At 38.2% G+C, this 16,697-nt stretch overlaps 2 protein-coding genes across 8 annotated transcripts in view; one reads left to right on the plus strand and one right to left on the minus strand.

Annotated features, from left to right (window-relative positions):
* Positions 1–1,620, minus strand: part of PHKB (phosphorylase kinase regulatory subunit beta) — a 66,764-nt gene extending 65,144 nt beyond the window's left edge. Inside the window, exon 1 of one of the 5 annotated variants that reach the window (XM_085235158.1) lies at positions 1,407–1,620. In XM_085235158.1, coding sequence (XP_085091284.1) covers positions 1,407–1,494 — 88 coding nt within the window. In that variant the 5' untranslated portion in view covers positions 1,495–1,620. The remainder of the gene's footprint in view (positions 1–1,406) is intronic. The other 4 variants (XM_085235154.1, XM_085235156.1, XM_085235155.1 and 1 more) reach the window with 4 other exon arrangements.
* Positions 1,621–1,652: 32 nt separating this feature from the next.
* The window catches only part of ITFG1 (integrin alpha FG-GAP repeat containing 1), a 71,434-nt gene continuing 56,389 nt past the window's right edge, over positions 1,653–16,697 (plus strand). For all 3 annotated transcript variants that reach the window (XR_014886178.1, XM_085235166.1, XM_085235167.1), the window contains exons 1-6: positions 1,653–1,899; positions 4,527–4,599; positions 5,010–5,155; positions 6,749–6,806; positions 7,865–7,939; positions 10,099–10,193. Coding sequence is in view for 2 of the 3 variants with exons in the window: in XM_085235166.1 (XP_085091292.1) it covers positions 1,719–1,899; positions 4,527–4,599; positions 5,010–5,155; positions 6,749–6,806; positions 7,865–7,939; positions 10,099–10,193 (628 nt within the window). In the remaining variant the exon portion in view is untranslated. The remainder of the gene's footprint in view (positions 1,900–4,526; positions 4,600–5,009; positions 5,156–6,748; positions 6,807–7,864; positions 7,940–10,098; positions 10,194–16,697) is intronic.

Genomic DNA, 16,697 nt, shown 5'->3' on the forward strand with positions numbered 1-16,697 from the left:
ATGACATTTTTAGGTTAGAATGTTACCTGAACTAGAACATAGAAAATTTAACTTCAGAACCAACTCATTTATCAGAAAGACGTTTGAACTAAAATCAGGATTATTTCTTCAGTAAATAAATTTATTTAGATTCTAAGTGACAAAACCTCTGAACAGGAAAAGAAGCAACTGAACTCCAATAACAGCCTATCACTACAGCAGAAGAGACTTTAATACGCATATAATAAAAAAGTAGAAGGAAGCAGCAAAGAAAAAGTCAAGCATTTAAAATCAGCCAAATGCCTACAGCTGCAGAGGGACCCCTGGCCAGCACACAGCCCTGCGACTCAGGGTTCACACACTCAAGCACATGGGACCCAGGCTTTATCTTGTGCTCTATGGCTACGTTCATAAATCAGTTCACAGACAGCAGCACTGTATAATCTGTATTGGCTATCACGTGATTCAAACCATGGGCATCCTTTAATAATTGTAGCTTGAAGATCAGTACTATGCATAAGTAGAATTTGCCAAGTCCCATCTATGCCAGCATTCTGCAATTGGTCCCTTTGCTGTGAGCCGTCCAGAAGACCCACCTCTCTCCCCCGCTGTCTGACCCTCATTACTACAACAACACAAACCCAAAAATCGTGTTTGAGCTCTGCAAGAGTGTGTAACAAACAGAGAAGCACCAGGGATCCTTTGGGAAACTGTTTCCAGTACAGCACTGCCAGGTGAAGCCCTGCTAGTCCTGCATTTAGAAACAAAAACTAAACCAAAAACAGCAGGGGTTTAGAATCCAGGTCCCTACAGTGCACCTCATCCAGCCCGTGGGCTGAGGCTGAGCCTGAGCTCCTAGTTCTGCACAGGAAATCCTCACGTTAAAAATCAACAAAGCTTTACCCTAGGGACACCAGGCAAAACTGGGACTTCATTTTCTAAGTCTTCTGCCAAATCTCCGAACAGCACCACACAGCACTGCCCTCAGAAGCGGCTACCCCCAGCGCGGTGCCGTCCAGCACCCGGCACCATCCGGACCTCCGTTCCTTCGAGGGCACGCACGCTCAGGCGGCCGAAATTCGGGGCTCGCGACCCCGTGTGAGGATGGGAGCGGCGCCGCGCCCGGCGAGGGGCGGCTGCAGAGCGGGGCAGCGCGGGCCCGGCCAAGCGGGGCTCCTGAGGCGCGGGGCATGCGCCGGCAACAGGTGCGCGGCGGGATGGAGCGGCTCGGGGCGGCCGGGCCCGCGCTGAGTGACACGCGAAGCTGCAGGAGAGGAACGGCCGCGGGAAGGAGCCGGTAGCAAGGCGAAGGAGAGCGGGCTGCACGAGGGAAAGGAGAGAGCGGGACAAGGGCGGTTAGTGCGGGGGAGAGGCGCCGGCGAGGAGAGGGCGCGGAGCCTTGCCGGGACGGAGCCGGGCGGTCAGACCTGAACGCTTGGTGCGAGCCCGCAGCTCCAGCATCTTCCAGCTGACGTCGGCCATATGGGCCGCCGCCGCCGCGGCCACCGCCGCCATCCCGACGAGCCGCCTCCGCTCCCGCCGCTCCACTCGCACCGGGACGCCACTTCGTCCCCTGGGCGCCGCGGCAGCGATCTCCGCCCAGTTACCACCACCGGCCGTAAGCCCCCGCGCGGGCCGTCGCGGCGCTGTCGCAAAGCCGCCGGGTCAGCGGCGCCGGGCACGCCCCGAATTGCCGTAAAGCGCGGCGGGCGGGGCGGTGGGAGCAGGAGCGGCGCAGCATGGTGGGGTGCCGCCTCGCGCCGGGGCTGGCGCTGCTCGCGCTGCTCGCCCTGGCGGGGCGCGGCGCCGCGTTGCAGAACGTCACGGCGCAGCTGTTCGGTGCCGAGGCCTACGGCACGCCGGCGGCCTTCGGAGACTTCAACTCGGACAAGCAGACGGACCTGTTCGTGCTGCGCGGCGGTGAGCGCGGGGTGGGGCCGGGCCGGAGCGGTGCCGTGTCCGGTGCGGGGCTCCGCGCTCCCGCTGAGGGTCGGGCCGTGTGAGCACCGGGCTGCGCCTGGCAGCTGCTGTCCATGGCCGTCTTGTCACCAGGGTCGCGCTGGAGGGAGAGCGGTGAATAGGGAGTGCTTCTCTAGGGTAACGTCGTTGGTTGTGTTACCTCCGAGGTGCTTCCGGTGTGGTAGATGGTGTTTGCGGTACGGCACGGCTGCGGTTAGGAGAAGTTGGTCTTAAAACTGGGATAAAGCCCTCGTCCTACGGAGGTGATGGCCGCAGTGTGAGATTTGCTCCTACAGGCTGTTTTCTCGTACTGTCGTGGTATTTTGGGATGCGGAGGTACAGAATGCTTCACTCTTGTATAGAGGACGGTTACATGTCAGCCTGCTTCGAGTGCTGTTGTGGTGCTGGGCCGAGTGGAGCCTCACGTAGAAAGAAGACCATCAGCTCCCTCGGGTCCGTGCCCAGCTGAAGGGAGGGCCCAAATCACTGCACACCTGTGGTCACTGCTGCCTGGAAACAGGAAGGTGGGAAGCCCACATCTGTTATTTGTTTAATCCACCTTCCACTTCTGTTTGATGTCTCTACTAATGTAGGGCAATGTAGAGTTGTTCCCTTCGTACATTTCAGTGGAGAGTTTTGGAAACTTCTCTGGTATCCTCGCTCAGATTTTCAGATAGTGGATTTCAGAGCCACTTAATTGTTGTTTTTCCCTTTCCTTTAACCTCTTGCATACACTTTCCCCTTTCTTTTGTATTCTTTGAGGACCAAGAACTGTTGTCAACACCAAGGATGTGCGCACCGCAGGTTGATGTAGAGGTATCACAATTATAGTTGTCCTCTGATAATTCCCAGTAGTCTGTTTGTTTTCACTGCTAATGAACACTGAGCCAAACTTTACATAAATCTGTTCTTAGTGGCTGTAAAATCTCATTTAGCGAAGCATAATTAACTTGGAACCTAATGTGTGTAAAGATGCATCTGCTTCAGTGCTGTTATTTTTACCACCTAGATGATAAAAGTCTATAGTGTGTGTATGGGAACTGTTAAGTCGTGGTCTGAACCAGTGACTGAGCACCTGATGAAGGGGTGTTGCCAGCCCTGGAGTACAGTTGGAAGCAATTCACCTTGCAACTGGAAGGGGTGGACTCGGTCTCCACTCCTCCCTAATCTTGTTTAAGAGCTGGCAGTCACAGAGGAAGCATCTCTACTTAGAGATTATCTGCTTTGGAGTGCACAGTGGTCCCTGACCCTTAGAAAGGTGTGAATGATTTCTTCTTTATTACTGGATTGTGACCTCTGCTTTTCTTGAGTGATCCAAAACTGGTTTAAAGCAGCTGTATCTGCTATTGCCTATTGTAACAGCATGAAATCAATGTTATGAGTTTCAGCAGTTGACCTACATCTTTATTATCAGACGCTCCACTAGCTAGCAGGCTTCTTTCTCTCGTGTGCCAGCCTCATTCATCTGTGAATGTATCATGCAACCCTGGCTGTATTAGCTTGCCAGATGGGACTGCACTGGTTGCCTCTATCTATTTGGAAGGGGTTTGTTTTCATTTACTCATTTGTTGGCATCTTCTCCTTTGCAAACACATTTATGGCAGCTATCTTTTCTTTTCATAACTAGGAAATTTTTATTCTGCCCTTTCACAGCTTTGATCTTTGCTGCTGAATTATGTCCTTGAAATATGCTCTAGTAGTTCCAGTTTAGAGCTATAGGATTATTTTCATGTAGATATCCTAGTTCTTACATGTTGGGATGCTACAGGTGAATTTATTAGAGAATTAAGGAAACAAACATAATAAAAGATGAGTAAGGACATTGTATTTTTTTCCTTTAGTTCTAAGCTGTGATTTTACTTGTAAAAGTATAAGGACTGCTTAGAAAGTAAGGTCTCCAATTTTAATGTGTCAGCCCACAATGTCGAAGGTGGATGTTGTTGGTATGGCAGTAGATGGAATGGGGTATTGGCAGGTTTTGTTGCTGTGTAACAGATGGCAGCAGAGGGGCAATCTAACAGAATGCCATCTGACATGGAAGTGCATTGAAGCAACTGAAAGTCTGTGGCTTGTATTATTGCAAATAAGGAAGTTCTGCTGGGGATCAGGTTACTTCTCTGAGTTTCTTAACTTGCTTTTGTCAGGAGACTTAGCAAAAAAGTATCAGATCCTACTGTGTCAAAGACAATGTTAGAATAATTCATTCAAGTTTTTTTTTTTGCTGTAAATGTTTATACAGAATTGATGCCTAATATTTTTTCCAGGTAGAATTTGCTAATTCAGTATAGGAAGTTTCAAATATGATAACAATAGCAAAAGAGGTTTAATCAGAAGCCCCAAAGAACATTGTTGACATTAGCATACCTCTGATGCTAGTAGATGATGTTAATGATACAATTAAGTTTTTAGTATTATACTGAAGAAGTATTTCTTTTGCTTCCTTTCTAATGAGGAAGAAGTGGTTGTATTTTTGATGCTGTGAGGAATTACCATTTGTAATGTTTTAAAAAAAAAAAACATTGTTTTTTATATAAGCCACTTATGATCCTTATCTGTCAGGTTTATATGTTGCCTGGTTTGCTTTGCAGGAAATGAATTGATTATCTTTTTGGCAGACCAAAAGGAACCTTACTTTAAGCCCCGTGTTAAGTTACCGATGAAGTAAGTGTTGGTATTGAATGGTGAAATAATATAAGTGTTTTGGTTTTGTTTTGGTTTTTTTGGGGGGGTGGGGGGGGTGGGAAGTGTATCTTTACAGTCAGTCAGGACTAGAACACTCTGATGTTATCTGTTTACCTTTGTGGTTCGGCTTGTGCTTAGGTGAGCTCTTTAGCAAGAGGTTTTTTGAGTAATTTCTGGTACTCTTTTGTTTTCCTTTTTTAATTTTGTGGTTCGTGTGGCATAATATCTGGAAACAAGTTTTGTCGTGCACACAATTAAATAGTAGATGTGACTTCCCACCCCCTTCCACAATTTGTGTGCTTTGGTTTTGCTTTGTACTCGTATTTGGTCACACACATTAGTCCTATTATTTGCAGTTGAGGCCTTTTAAAATTTGTTTCTAATTCTAGATCTCTAGGTGTTATCATAACCAGTGTAGTTCCAGGAGACTATGATGGTGACTCACAAATGGATGTCCTCCTGACTACCCGCACCCAAAATCATGGCAAAGATGAACTTTCAGTGTTCATTTTCTGGGGACACAACCAAACATTAGGTGAGTTGCTGAGACTGCTTATTAACAAGATGTTTGGATTTCTTAACAGTTCCAAGTATTTTCAGAAAGTTGTGCCACATTACATTTATGCTTAAACGAATAATTAACAGCTGTGTAGCTTCATATCCATGTAGTATTTTGCTATTAAAAAGTATTTAGTAATTAATGTAAGAAAACAAAACTATTATAAGAAAACAATGCGTTTATATCATGCAACATGTATAACCAAACAATATTACAGATGGATAGTAACTGACTATCTAAAGGGTGACTTGTTGCAGGTTCCCCATTACATGTCAGCTTCACAAGGATTATCCCAAAAGACTACAATATTTGATTATAGAATGTGCTAAGAACTTAGTGTACACTTGAGAGCTTAAATTTTCAAAATGTCACACCTAAACTGACCCACATTAACGTAACTCTCATATTGCTGTTAAAACCAAATTCTTTAAAGACAAACTCACTCTGAAATAGGTTTTGGGGAAGAAGTTGTAAAGTCTCTGTCACTGGAAGTTTTCAAGAACCTTAGGCAATCATCTTTCAGCTGTGTTCTAGGTATCTAGTAGTGTTCTGATTGTATCTTAGAGTCATAGACTATGTGACCACTTGAAGTCTGTTTATTTTCTGTTGAGTAACTTGGAAGAAGGACTGAAAAGCCACAGAAGATCATCTTAAGTATACACAACATATTGAAAAATAATATTATGAACAACTATATTATAAAATAGTTATAGATAAGGCAAATGTTGGGTGGCGTTAGAGGCTGTTGGTTCTGGCTTTATCCAGAGAAGAATTGAGCAGCACAGGAAACTGCGCTGGATCGAGTGTTGAGAGAAGAATGTAGTTGTAGTGTTAGGAAGAATGTGAAGGATTTAGGTGAACTTATGCTGTCTTGTGAATAAACAAACTTTAGAAGAGACACAAGTGGAGCTTAGAAAGGAGTCAGAGGTTTTTGGTATGCAGTGAGGCTACTGGAAAGGTGTGTGGTGCTTACCTGGTTAGTGGAAGTGTGACAAATCAAGAGCAGGATAATGTAGAGACTGGAGTTAAGACAAAAAGTACAGGGAGGCAGGGGAACTGGAATGATGTGGCCAAGAGCTGGGATTAGAAGTGAAAGTCAAGTCTTAGAGGTGATTAAGACTTAAAATCCTAATTTCCCATTTAAACAGCCTAGCTCTAATCTTAATTTCAAATGTGCAGTGGATCTTGTTAGCAGTGTATTTTATAGTGACAAAATGTTAAGCAGAAGTCCTGTGTGCAGTGATAAATTTGGAGTATCTTCATGCTAGCTAGTTCAGATTTCATATGAGTATGGGTTTTCATGAAATAAATTTCACTAAGATCTGTTTGTTTATTGAAAGTTTCAGTGTAGAAAGAAGCAGCTTCAGCAATTGAGCTAGTACTTTCCTGTCCAAAATTAAAAGTTTAATTTAATCTTTTATCTCCAGGAGCATTTTGTTTTGTATCTTAATTTTTTTTTCTTATCAAAAAGTTAATAACTCTAAACTAATAGAAAAAGGATTATATTTGCTAAATGTTACTGTCATAACATATCTGTAATTTAATAGAATGAATATTTTCTGCTTTCAGATCTTAACCATAAAACTATGATAAATAAGACTTTTCATGATGAGCCTCTAGTAATGGAGTAAGTATAACCTACATTTTTAATTAAAATGTTTTGTAATAACGACTAATAGCAACTTGATAAGTATGTTTTAACACTAAAATTTAAAACATGCTCTTCTCAAGAAGAGGATGGCTTGTGGTTTGTCAAGTGACCTAATAAAAGATGACAAAACAGATATGTAAAAATGGTTTATATATTATATAATTATATATTATATATTATATATATAATTATTATATATATATCAGCCTGGCCAAAGCAATTAAATTAAACTTGGTATTTCTTAATTTTAGTGCTCAATGTTTTATTTAAAAAAAAAAAAAAAAAAAAAAAGAAAAAGAAAAAAATTTGTAGTGAATTTCAAAGGAAAAAAAAACCACAACCACCTTACTGGCTTATCCCAGTGAAAGTATTTGTTCCTCAGCTTGAATGAAAAATATGTGGAAAATCTAGCAGGAGGTCAGGCAGCAGGTACTTGTTGGGGAGAAGCAAGTTTCTGCTCTTTCTGTACTACTACTTCTTGTAAGCAATATATGTTTGTATATTGTATTTTCAGTTTATATTTATGCCTTATTTACAATGTCAAGTAAGATGCATTTAGTTGGTTATGCTGGTGAGACCTCATCGTCTTCCAGAGGCAATGAAATTCAAACCTTGTTCACGAAACTCCTGTTCATGTAAGTGTATAGTTATACAAGAATTATTTGTGTATCTGGAAATTGGAGAATCCTTGCTTTGAGAAGAGTGGAACGGGTAAGAGACTTGAATGAGAAGTTTTTGATCAGTTCTGCCTTCTTAAATTTGAAGAAATATTTAAGGAAAATAACTAGAAATATTTTTTTCTTGTTAAGTAACATGAAGTGACTTATACAACTAGGAAGTCAAATGCATGGCATAGTTTATAAAATACTTAGTGGGCTTTGCATTACTGCTAGCAGCTCAGAGAAGAGCCTGCACAGCTGAAAATTATTAGCTGCCTGTGGGAAAATGCTAACTAAGTACATGATAGTAAAGGATGGTCAATTTTGACTCCTGGAATGAGTTAAAGTAATACTGAAACTGTTTTTCACTTTCAGCTTTAATGGTGATTTGATTCCTGATGTCTTTGGTGTCACAGGTGATTCAGATAAGCCACAGATACTGATAGGCGGGTAAGCGAAGTGTTTATTAGCATGAATTTCAGTAACTTGTTCGTCCTCTTCTATTTAGAGACACAAGACTGGAGCTGTGTGCACTCAAGTCTTCTTTCCACATGTGTATAGAAACATTTTATTACAGCACCTAATTGTGTTAGGCTATTTATTAAAAAAAAAAAAAAGAAACACATTTGGTATGCTTCATGGGTTTCTTAAAAAGATTTTTGCAAAAGGCAGTAACAGTATAAGACTGTGTGCCAGTGATGTTCTGTATTGCATTTTCTGCTTTAAGGAGTAGTTAAGGCCATTTTGCAGCACTTAAGAGTTGTCAGGAGTTTTGTGTGATGGAATTGCAGTGAAGGAAACTAAGTTTATGATTCAAGTTTCTGCTAGCCCTGGGATTTCTAGTATGGGACTAGCTAGCAGCTGCTTGGATAAAAAAAAAAGTTTAATGGGGAATCTCAGTGACTGGTAAGGAATATGAAAAAGAGTATTTTTAACTCTTAAGAATGCTCTAAGATTTAACAATTTTACTGTTAATCTCTAAAATTGAACAATAACATTTGACAATGAATTACTAGGGGGAAAAAATCCAGGACTATGCTTGTTTATTCTTACAGGGTTGGGCCTTCAAAGATTTAATTCTAGCTTGATATTTTGCAGCTTTTAAGTGGAACTGGATAACATGGTCTTGAATGCTGTTTAGTAATGCTAACATAGAAACTTGCAGCACCCTATGCTGCATAAGAAATGCAGGTGTTGATGTAGCCACTGATTTAGGTTCCTGTGCAATCAGTATTACTTTGTTCTAAAAGAAAGTGTATGTTAGGAATTCTTTGTATTCCCATGTGGTTTTCTTGAGCAATTGTTTTAAGAGGTCTGTTAACACAGGAGAAAGCAATCAGATGATTGCTCTGTCTCTATGGCAACTATACATCGGCTTCTATTGTGCAGTGCTATGGCCCTTAAGAAATGTTTGTCTGTTTCTGGTTTATTTTCCCCCATCATTAAGTATTAACTTGACAAGTGTATTTAACAAGTTTATACCTGTTGCTGATTACTGGTTATTTTCATTTCCTCAGAGGTGATTTGGAAGTAACATAGGGCAAGTAACATTTAAATTGTAGTTGAAAACTCTATACCCTTCTTGGCAATATGTTTTTTGTTCATTAATCCGTAGTTGAATTTCATTGCATTTTTTTGAGTAGGTGGCTCATGGAACAGAACTTTCACTTTTATGACACTTTCCAAAAATAACAGTAGATATTGAAAAATTTGAGCTTTGGAAGAAAGGAAAATAGGGGTCAGGTGTTTTATTTTTTCTTGAAATCTTTTTACTAGTAAGTTGATACAAGTAAGCTGATTGAGGTTAAAATAACAGTGTCTTACATGGGGAAAAAAGCTTTATTTCATCTGCTCAGAAAAACATTTTTCTACTTCAAATTTAAAAACATTTTAAATTATAGTAGAGCTGCATAACTTTCTTGGCTTAGAATAAAAAATAAACAAGAAAGATAACAAAGGAAAGCACAAACTAAAACCACCTCCAAACTAGAAAATATTTTCTAGTTTACTTCATTATTTCTGTAAGGGGGCAGATGGTTTTAGTTTGACTGTGCTTTCCTTTGTTACTTTTCTTGTTTATTTTTCATTCTAAACTTTCAGGAAAAGATAAGAAATTGTATCACCTCCTGGGGAAATGAGTTCATTAGCATATGGTTTATCCTGTGTAGCAGGCATGAGCTATTTCAACAGCATGTGATTGTGTCCTTTTTTTTTCATCTGTTGGTCCAAAGAAGATTTCGTAAGTACTGATAGTAAAACTGCTGGAGGGAAAGGGGAGGGCAGGGAAGTTTTTCAGGATTTATAGTTTTGGAATCCAGGCTGTACGTTTCACTTTCTGCATAATGATGCTTTTCTGTACAAATAATTATTTTAGGAAGTTAATATAATCTAACTGAAGCCCTTCCTCTATGAATCATCTTTTACAAAACATTTCAAGCAGTTACTTACTACTCATTTAGAATATTGTAAGCTACGTTGTAATGTTCATTTAATGGTAAAAGAGTGCAACTTATGTTCAGTTTTGTTGTTTTTTTTTTTAAAGGTATATTTATCATGGTTAAGTCTGTTAGCACTGATGAAATGTACTGCTTTTTCTTCTTGCCTTGTAGGAACTTATCACGGCATGCTGCACTGGACACCCGGAGTAGGATGTATATACCACACTCTCATGCATTTATAGACTTAAATAATGACTTCACAGCTGGTAAGTCATAAAAGTGCTAAAAACTTTCCTAAGATTATTTATCACTTCAATTTGTTAAATTATTGAATTATTAATATACAGATTAAATATTAATTTATAAATAACTTATCACGATATTATATATTGTATATATCTTTCTAAAATTTGGGGCATTTTCATTGACAGTTGTTCTAGAATACTCTGTTCAGTAATTTGACCTTGCTACTTGGGATTTTCAATCATTACCTACGCTTCAAATAATGTTTAATGTTGTGTTTTTTTTTTTTAAATAAAAAATACCAGAATTAATAATAAAATTTTCTGATTTATAATTTAATGAATAATAATGCTTGCTCTGAATAATTGTTTGCCATCAGAACATCTTCCTCTTAGAGATGTTTCTCTACTATTCAGAGTTTGTGACTCTGTCATTGCTTGCTGAGTTTCCTTCTTTTTCATTTTGAAAGTAGTTCATTCAGAGATGTTTCCAACACTGGATTTAAGTCATAATTTGTTTCTTAAAGATGTCAATGTGATTTCATTCTGTTTTGCTATTGCTGTTTGCTATTGCTAGTTTATTCTAGCACTGAGAAAACAGCATGTGAGGCTTGTTATTCTATTACAATATGAACATTCCTATAAGCTTTTTATAATTCAGTATTCAGAAAAAATACTGAAGACAGTTTTTGTTGTGGTCGATAAAAACTGTATTCTTGTTGTTGATGGTGATTTTGTTTTGTTTAATGTTTGTTTAGGTCAAATATGTAATGCATCTTAGCTTTCAATTAATAGAGGTCTGTTTATCACTTCTGTGGTTCATATCTCAAAGCATATTTAAACATCTTGCTAAACTTCATTTACTTTCTTAAAAGACTAAATGGATTTTGAAATGCTTTCTCGTTTGCTAGTTGTGTTTTATACATCAATTCATGTATGGTAGTTTGGGTAGGAGAGATTATTTTTTTCCCCTTTTTAGTATTATGGGAATGAGAGAGGAAAGAATCCATAAACCTAATTAATATGCTTTTCATTTTCAGGGATTAAGTTAATTACTTCAGTGCTTAGTCAAACTGTAATACTCATTTCTGGCACACAGCTGCATGAAGCTGTCAAGTGGAAATTCCAACTGGAAAATTAAGTATATGGTTGCTTATTATAATCAGAGTCATGTCAATAACCAGCGCTAAGGCACTTAGCTATATACACCCTTTGGAATTTGTCTGGGCAAAGAAGAGATCTGTTCCAGGTAATTTTTTAAAGATGAACATGTGGACATAAAAGTTCACAGGTACGTAAAGGTAGGAACTCCTAAGTTATTCCTGTGGATCAGTCACAGTTAGAAGAGTTTTGGCAAGTGTACTCAGAGGTATCTACGACAGCCAAGTTAGCCTACAAAATGTCCAGAAAGTTCCAGTTGGTACTGATGATACATGGAAAATTTATCCATTCAATACAAATAGATGGCAGTATCAGTGTGGGGAGTACTGGGAGCTTTTATTTTCATATCTGGAGATGTGAATAGAAGCTTCTGGGAAACCTCCCCACTCAAAGACACAGATTTTTCTTGCAGCACAGATACAAATCCTCAGGCTGGAATCTGTGGGTCAAAACAGCCTGTAAACTGTTGACAGTTATGTTACAGCAATCTAAGGAAAAATTTAAGAAAAATAATTCATTCTGAGAAGAAAAATGGAAAAAATATTTTCTTTGAAGTAACTATTAGTAACATGGGAAGCTGCTTTTGCTAGCCCTATGAAAACTAGCTCAGCAGTCAGCAAAGCATACGTTGCAGAAAAATAATACTTTATCAGTGATATTTGATATTTCTTGACTGACACGTTATTGCAGGAATGCCTGCTGCCAAAACAAAAAGCCACCTGGCCCTGACTGTACATTTATGGCAGTTTGCTCTCATCTGCTCTAGTGACTGTATGAGGGAGAGGGCGTGGAACATGATTCATTTTCACTTGAGTTATTAAGCTGATGCAAGTTATCACGGAGCTTCAGGGTTGCCAGAGTTAGTGTAAGCACGGAGAGAAGATAGGCTACTCTTTTTAGTAGCAGCACATGTTTGTAGTTTGTCTGTAGTCAAGCATGAAATTGCACCTTGAGAGTCATTGTGCCTCTTTAAAAAAAATATATATATGTACTTATTTAGTGTCCTCACAGTGTCGTCTTTAATTTGTGCTAGGCTGTACGGAGTTTGGCAAATGACTCATGGAAATAATGATAAAAGTAATCAGCTGTGGTGTGGTTTTGTTTTGTGTTTAGTTAAAAACAAACAAACACCATATGTAACTGTGTACCTGGTACTGGCAATACTGGGATTCTATATGCCCTCTGCCCAAACAGTGCCAAAATAATGTGCTGATACTGCTGAAGTGTGCACACAACCATCCTGTCTGTGTCCCTGCACAGTGTGGGTTGACTTCACAGGACGGTTCTATGTTGCTCCTATTTGTTTAGCTCTGTCAGTGTAGCTGGGGCAGCGCAGCCTTCCAACACCGAACAACACTATTGCAATGTTATTTCTCAGTGTAATCTGTTATTAGTTGGTTGATCAAGGTAGAGCTAGTGAAAATGAGAGAATTCTTGTGCTAATCTTAACATGCACTGCCATTCTTGATTAGGAATAATATTTGTTAAGGATAGGTTTTGGTCCATATTAAAATCCTATTAATTACAAGGGAGGAATTGACAAGGATGCAGAAGTGTAGTCTGCGTGCTCAAGTCCAAAAGACTTAATGCTATTACAGCATTCAGTACTGCTAATACTGCTATGGTACTTTTTAACTGAAAAAATCAAGTCTTTACTTGTGACAGTGCCACTGTTTATAATTATGAAGATAAAAAGCCCTTCAGAATGCTCAGTGTTCACTTTTTTTTTAAGACGTTTTTCTAATGTTCTGAAATGTTTTGGGGGGCTCTTTGTATTGTACAACAGATGCAGCCAATTCAGTGGTTTTTATGCTAGGCTATTTTTGGTAACTCCATTATTATAAAAAGCTTAGGAGATTTAAAGTATGCTTGATGTTTAAAATAATAATAATAATAATAAAATCAAAAATCCTCTCTGAGCTGAGAAACTTTTCTGCTTTTATTGTCTAATCCATTTTCAACCTGCCAAGATATAAACACTCAAAACAGATTTTAATTGGCACGTTTCTCCTGCTCTGGGTGAAATGAAGTCAAATTGTTCTGATTTCATTATATGAGAATATGTTCATAAAAATGTCTTTAATCCCTAACAATGCTTCATGAAAGGCTAACTGTGTAAGGATTTTACAAATCCAAAAATCCACTAACCAGAACAAAGATAATACTAATCTTTCTTAGTGAGATTTAAACTATGTTGTTTCAGATAGTAATGCTGCTGCTGTTTTTCAATTAAACCATCATCCTTCTATTTTTATAATTTTTAATTCAGTAAGTAAATTTAACTTAGGCTAGGAATATTATCTAATCCATATAGAAATATGCAATATAATTTTTTCCCGAGGGTCTATTTGTGCTTTGTGGATAAGGATAAAAACAAAAACACAAAATTTTTAAGCATCCTCTTCATGCGTACTAAGTGTGTGCTTCTCCAGGGAAGAGTATCTAGTTCACAGAGTGGCTGCATTTGGACAGGTGTCTGAATCACACAGAATCACAGAAACACCAAGGTTGGAAAAGACCTACAAAATCATCCAGTCCAACCATCTACCTATCACCAGTAGTTCTCAATAGAAAATCTGGAAATTGTCTAGTTCAACCTGCCCAAAGCAGGATTAGAGCAGGTTGTTTGGGGTTATGTCCAGTTGTCTTCTGATTGTCTCCAAGGAAGAAGCTCTGCAACCTCCCTGGGCAATGTTTTCCAGCACTTAAATGTAACTCTTCTTCTGCTGTTAGAGTAGTTAAGTGCAATTTCTTGTATTCAATATGTACCTATTGTCTTTCATTCTGTTACTGGGTGCCAACCAGAGAAGAATCTGCCTTTGCCAAGCCTTGTCTCTACATATGCACATACGTTATCAAAAAGCAATTGAATTTTAAATATTGCATCTTAATGTTTTTAAAACAGTACAAGAAGTTGTATAGTATATAGTGTAGTGCTCATTTTTAACTCATAGTTACACTTCATAATACCTCAACCTTAACGAAGTCACACGCTTCACTAGTGCAGTGTGCCTTACTGAAGTGATGCAAAAGAAATATATGGCCTTTGAGAAATGTTCTACTTGTTTAAAAACAGCAATGAAATTAACGTTGAACTTGAGGTAAGAATAGTGAAAATTTCTGCAGTTTGCTAGGTTTATCAGTATATGCATTTCAGTGATATAGCTGAAACTTTATTCAGTAGTTCATTATAATTTAGTGAAAAAATAAAATATAACTGGGTAGAAAACACTAATTTAACTGTGCATCTACATACGAAGATTGATCACTTCTCAACAATAAAAGTGTATTTTTAAGTAAGATGGTGGTGTTTTTCATCTTGGAATTTAAATTTCAAGGTCTTAATGACTTCAGTGTGGAGCAAATAGTAAGTACATGTAATTGCAGGGTTTTATAGTTCTAGACATATGAGACACTGGCTATATTTTAAAATGTTGTATTCATTTGCTTTTTTCCAGCTTTATTCCAGAACCCATTTTTTATTTGCAAAGGATCTGAACTTTCTGCCCAGACATTTGAGGTCAAATTGCATCGTACATCTATGTCATATTTTCCACATGCCCTGAAATAGACTGAAAGATAAGAAAAATGTGGTGACCTTTGTTAGAATGGGGTCACTGAGTGTCTAGGAGTACATAATCACAGTTATTAGCTAGTTTAAGAACATAATCTTGAAGTTAATAACAATAGGCTTGTCTGGACAGATTAAGGTGTGTTTTTATAGGGCAAGACTGTGTAAATGAGCATTTGCAGAGGATACTCCATGAGTAAGAGACCTGTCTTAAAAATGTCATGGAAGGTATACATGACATAATGTAAGTATTTGAACAGGATTTAACTCTTACAGCTTCCTGTAAGATAAAAAGTAACTTCCTTTTGTATTAATTCACTCAGTTCAAAGTCGATAGGAACTCAATATTTCTCAGAAATGTGAATCAGACGTGTTAGTCAAGAGATGGAGATAGTACTGTTTCATTGAGTAAACAGTGTTCCCAAAATGGTCATCATACTGAAAACTTCACAGTTGAAATATGTTAAATCAGAGATAGAAGCATTGCAGCTGGGAGCTGAGGCCAAGATAAGTAAAAAGCACTTGATAAAGGCTACCCAGAACTGCTGTATAGCTGAGTACTGATTACAAATCATCTATTTCAAAGTAGATAACAGAAAGATATTTTGGTTTTGCCATTGTTGTTTTGTATCAGTCAGCAATTTCAGATAAATAACTTGCACCAAGCAAAGGCTTAAATTAAGCATAGATGCTAGATAAATACTGATTAAACTGTCTTAATGTATGCTCTCACAGGTACAGTCAGTGCTTTCTCTGAAGATAAAATTTTTAGGATAGTGATTATTTAGCTTTGTGTGTTTTTTCTTTTTTTTTTTTTTTAACTTGATGGTTGCTAATTAAAACTTACTATAACATTAGATGTTCAGTTAAGGCTATTGATGTCTTTCTAAGTATTTAACTACTGTTACAAAAGTATTTCTGATGAACCTGTATTTACAATAACTGTCAAGTTTACAAGTCTTCTATTAAGAAACAGGCTATATCTCTGCAAATATTAAAAAAAAAAAAGTACAAAAGTTCAGATCTGTGAGGAAAAACTACCTTGGACTCTTAATCATGCTGCAACTTCTATCATGGTGACAGATGTATCATTGACTGCTATGAAAGATATCTAATGTACTAAATATTTTGTGCCTTATTTGGTTCTGTGATTCAAAAGTTTGGAAATAGTGCTTTTGCAGCCTGTCTTGTGTTGAACACCAGCACATGGTGTGTATAATTGCAGACATTTCTGGAACTGTTTTGAGATAGTGAAGGAAAAATCATAAATTTGATTTTGAGAAGAGTAAAGTGGGAACAGTCATTAGTCAGAAACAGCTTGCTATAAGCTAATTGCCAGTCTCTTTACTGGTTTCTGAAGGTTAATTTTCTTATGTTATTTTGCTTTAGGAATCTAGAAACCTCATGTCCCAGAACATTTACAATGTGTTTTCACTTTGATTCCTATTTATTTTAAACACATACATGTAGACAGCTTTCTTCTTGAAAACCATTCATTCAATTCTTAAGTCATTTTTCTGTTGTAATCAGTTAAGCCTTGATTCTGAAGACACTATAAACCTTGATGTCACATTCAGTTAGTTTTTATTTGGTGAGTTGCATCTTGATAGAAGGTAGTAACCCCTCTGCATATAATTTAGCATTAAAGATTATTTTATGCAGTAGATCTGTGTTTATTCTCTATCAAAACAACCAGGCTCATTATGTTTGTAAACAAATTATCTAGCCTTTTAAAGCTTAGCTCAAGTGACATTTTAAAAATGTGCAGTGTGTATATTGATGTTTATATACACGAA

Source organism: Meleagris gallopavo, chromosome 13 (genome assembly GCF_905368555.1).
Source record: "Meleagris gallopavo chromosome 13, MGAL_WU_HG_1.1, whole genome shotgun sequence".
Lineage (NCBI taxonomy): Eukaryota > Metazoa > Chordata > Aves > Galliformes > Phasianidae > Meleagris > Meleagris gallopavo.